This window comes from Mandrillus leucophaeus, unplaced genomic scaffold (genome assembly GCF_000951045.1).
Source record: "Mandrillus leucophaeus isolate KB7577 unplaced genomic scaffold, Mleu.le_1.0 Scaffold314, whole genome shotgun sequence".
Classification (NCBI taxonomy): domain Eukaryota; kingdom Metazoa; phylum Chordata; class Mammalia; order Primates; family Cercopithecidae; genus Mandrillus; species Mandrillus leucophaeus.
Genome location: NW_012103299.1, coordinates 1,887,578 through 1,891,062, shown reverse-complemented (window position 1 = coordinate 1,891,062; position 3,485 = coordinate 1,887,578). Strand labels below are relative to the sequence as shown.

Here is a 3,485-nt window from a genome sequence, read left to right as displayed (position 1 = left end):
GCTGGTCTCGAACTCCTGACCTTGTGATTCACCTGCCTTGGCCTCCCAAAGTGCTGGGATTACAGGCATGAGCCACCGCGCCTGGCCAAGGGGGAATGATTTTTTTATTCCTCATTTTAATTATCTCAAGGGAAAGGCTCAGGAAAAACATCAGCATCTCCAAGAAAGTATTCTCAGTCCCCAGTGAGAATTAAGCTCTCCCTTTCATACATGAGGAGCACTTTGTGCCCATTTTATATGTTAGCACTTTGCCTTTTATTAGTGCTGTGTGCACATCTGTCTGCTCCATGCAGTGTGTGAGCTGCGGGCAGGAGCCAAGCCCTGTCCACGATCTCATTCTCCACAACTCCAGGTCCAGTGCTTTTCCACAAGCTCAAGGGCGATGAAGGTTTGAGGAATTGTAGAAAGTACAGTGGCAAAGCCAGAAACAAAATGTTATCATCATTCTTCCTAGATCAACAAGCTTCCAACATCACTACCGTTTACGTGGCTTCTAGCTGTTTAGCATTTTGGAGCTATATTCAAATAACACATCTCCTCACCTGTCCACCTTAACAGATGTGCTGTTCTATCACTTCCTTCATCATGTGACTGACTTGAAAAAGGCACAGATCAACATTGTGTTTGACATGCTGGACTGGAACGCTGTGGGCGAGATCGGCTTTGAGCAGTTCTACATGCTGGTGTGTATGCTGCTGGCCCACGAGGCAAGTAACCGCACAGCTGCTACCATCCTCTTGCTAATGGGAGCACTGAATTAGGAATACATCAGTTTTCTTCCTTTCACTAAAAAGAGGAAGAAAAGATGGGTGGGGAAAATGAGTTTTGGTTCCCGAATGATTCAGGTTTTTCAACAGCCTCTCCCTGCTTCAGCCCCAGTCTCTTGGCCGCCCTCCTACTCTGCCCTTCCTCATAGAGGACAGATGTGGCCCATTGCATCCCTTCTTGGCATTCCTTTCCTCACTCGCTCTAGCTGGTGATTTTCAGAGAATCACCAGCTAGCTCAAGCGCCTCACTCCTTCTGAGGTCTTTTCTTACCATATATACATTTCCAGTATGTACTTACCCAGTTCCTTTTTTTTTTTTTTTTTGAGACTGAGTCTCCATCTAGCCCAGGCTGGAGTGCAGTGGCGCGATCTCGGCTCACTGCAACCTCCACCATCTGGGTTCAATAGATCAAGTAGCTGGGACTACAGGTGCACACCCCCCCCACTCCTGGCTAATTTTTTGTATTTTTAGTAGAGATGGGGTTTCACCATATTGGCCAGACTGGTCTCAAAGTCCTGACCTCAAGTGATCTGCCCGCCTCGAGCCTCCTGAAGTGCTGGGATTATAGGTGTGAGCCACCGCACCCGCCCTCAGTTCCCATTTTTTTGAGGAAAGGAGGTCATCATTTTATCACCCATGCCATGATGTTCCACAAGACTTTCACTGAACGTAAGGAAATGCATTATAGTAACCAGAGTTCTGTCTAGCAGAATTGATCATTACAGGTGGCAGAATTCAAGTTCCTTTTGAATGCAGATGCTGAAGTAAGACTTCCTGCATCGATGATAGAACCCTTTCAGCCCTGAGCTTCTGATTTTCTCTTTTGCTTTTAGCTCTCTAGGGAAGGGGCTGGTGAAGATACGTCTTGAGGAAACAAGTTAGAAAGCAGCGTTGACAACACTGTTGCTCATCTCACCTATTTCTCTTGCACTAGAACCATTTGGAAGGACAGTTTATGTACCGTCATTCCCGGCCTGTCTTTGACTTGCTTGACCTGAAAGGGGATCTGAGAATTGGTGCAAAAAACTTTGGAATGTACAGATTTCTCTTCAATATTCACAAACAGGAACTCAAAGATCTCTTCCATGACTTTGACGTTACAGGTGACAATGTAAGTACAGACCAAAATGTGGCATCTGTGTGGCAGTCCCTTTCCTTCCATAAGCAGAGAAAAATGTCTTACTACATATAGGAGAGATGGGAGAGGAGGAGGGCGGGAAAAACCTACTCAAATAAGCATATTGCATGGCACTAGGATCAGAAAAAAACTTAAGACTTATGGGCCCTTGAAGAGAAAGGGTGGACTAACTGCTATATCATGGCCAGGCTCGGGGGCTCATGCCTATAATCCCAGGACTTTGGGAGGCCGAAGCGGGAAGATCACCTGAGGACAGGAGTTTGAGACTATTTACTAGCCTGGCCAACATTGTGAAACCCTGTCTCTACTAAAAATACAAAAATATAAAAATTGGCTGGGTGTGGTGGCTTACGCCTATAATCCCAGAATTGGGAGGCTGAGGTGGGCGGATCACCTGAGGCCAGGAGTTTGAGACCAGCCTGACCAATACGGAGAAACCCCATCCCTACTAAAGATACAAAATTAGCTGGGCGTGGTGGCACATGCCTGTAATCCCAGATACTTAGAAGGCTGAGGCAGGAGAATCGCTTGAACCCGGGAGGCGGAGGTTGCGGTGAGCCAAGATCATGCCATTGCATTGTACTCCAGCCTGGGCAACAAGAGGGAAACTCCGACTTAAAAACAACAACAACAAAAATTAGCCGGGCGTGGTGGCAGGCGCCTGCAATCCCAGCTACTCGGGAGGCTGAGGCAGAAGAATTGCTTGAATCCAGGAGGTGGAGGTTGCAGTGAGTTGTGATCACGCCGCTGCACTCTAGCCTGGGGGACACAAGGAGACTCCGTCTCAACAAACAAACAAACAAAAAATGCTACATCATATAATATGGATACAAAATTATACTTTAGAGGAAATTTAGTCATATGGTAGTAGTTTGGTGTTGGGGGAAGAGTTTGTAGATTTGAATTAAACAGGAAGAGATTATATGATGAATGAGAGCATGTGAGCATAATCCTAAGGGCTGGTTACTGTGGTGCACACCTGTAGTCACAGCTCCTTGGGAGGCTGAGAAGGGAGGATCGCTTGAGCCCAGGAGTTCCAGGCCAGGCTGGGCAGCATAGTGAGATCCTGTCTCAAAAAAAAAGATTCCTAAGAGAAAGCTATGGTGAAGAGAGTTAATTCTGCCTATTTAAAGAGGAAATCCACTTTGGGGAAACAAGTGGCAGCTAAGGTTGAAAACAATGATCACACTGTGAACAACCTTAGGTGCCAGCCTGAAACCTCTGGACTTGACATGGCAAAGGTCGGTGAAAAAAGTAATCGCGGTTTTTGCCATTGAAAGCTGGCAGGCTGGGGCCGGGCGCGGTGGCTCATGCCTGTAATCCCAGCACTTTGGGAGGCCGAGGCCAGTGGATTATGAGGTCAGGAGATCGAGACCATCCTGGCTAACACAGTGAAACCCCGTCTCTACTAAAAATACAAAAAAATTAGCTGGGCGTGGTGGCGGGTGCCTGCAGTCCCAGCTTCTCGGGAGGCTGAGTCAGGAGAATGGTGTGAACCTGGGAGGCGGAGCTTGCGGTGAGCCGAGATGGCGCCACTGCACTCCAGCCTGGGCGTCAGAGCAAGACTCCGTGTCAAAAA

At 47.6% G+C, this 3,485-nt stretch overlaps 1 protein-coding gene across 1 annotated transcript in view; it reads left to right on the top strand.

Moving 5' to 3' along the window:
• Nucleotides 1-382: 382 nt before the first annotated feature.
• Nucleotides 383-3,485, top strand: part of EFCAB9 (EF-hand calcium binding domain 9) — a 4,244-nt gene continuing 1,141 nt past the window's right edge. Inside the window, 3 exon segments of the mRNA XM_011987724.1 lie at nucleotides 383-388; nucleotides 498-707; nucleotides 1,703-1,879. Of these exon segments, the coding sequence (XP_011843114.1) occupies nucleotides 383-388; nucleotides 498-707; nucleotides 1,703-1,879 (393 nt within the window).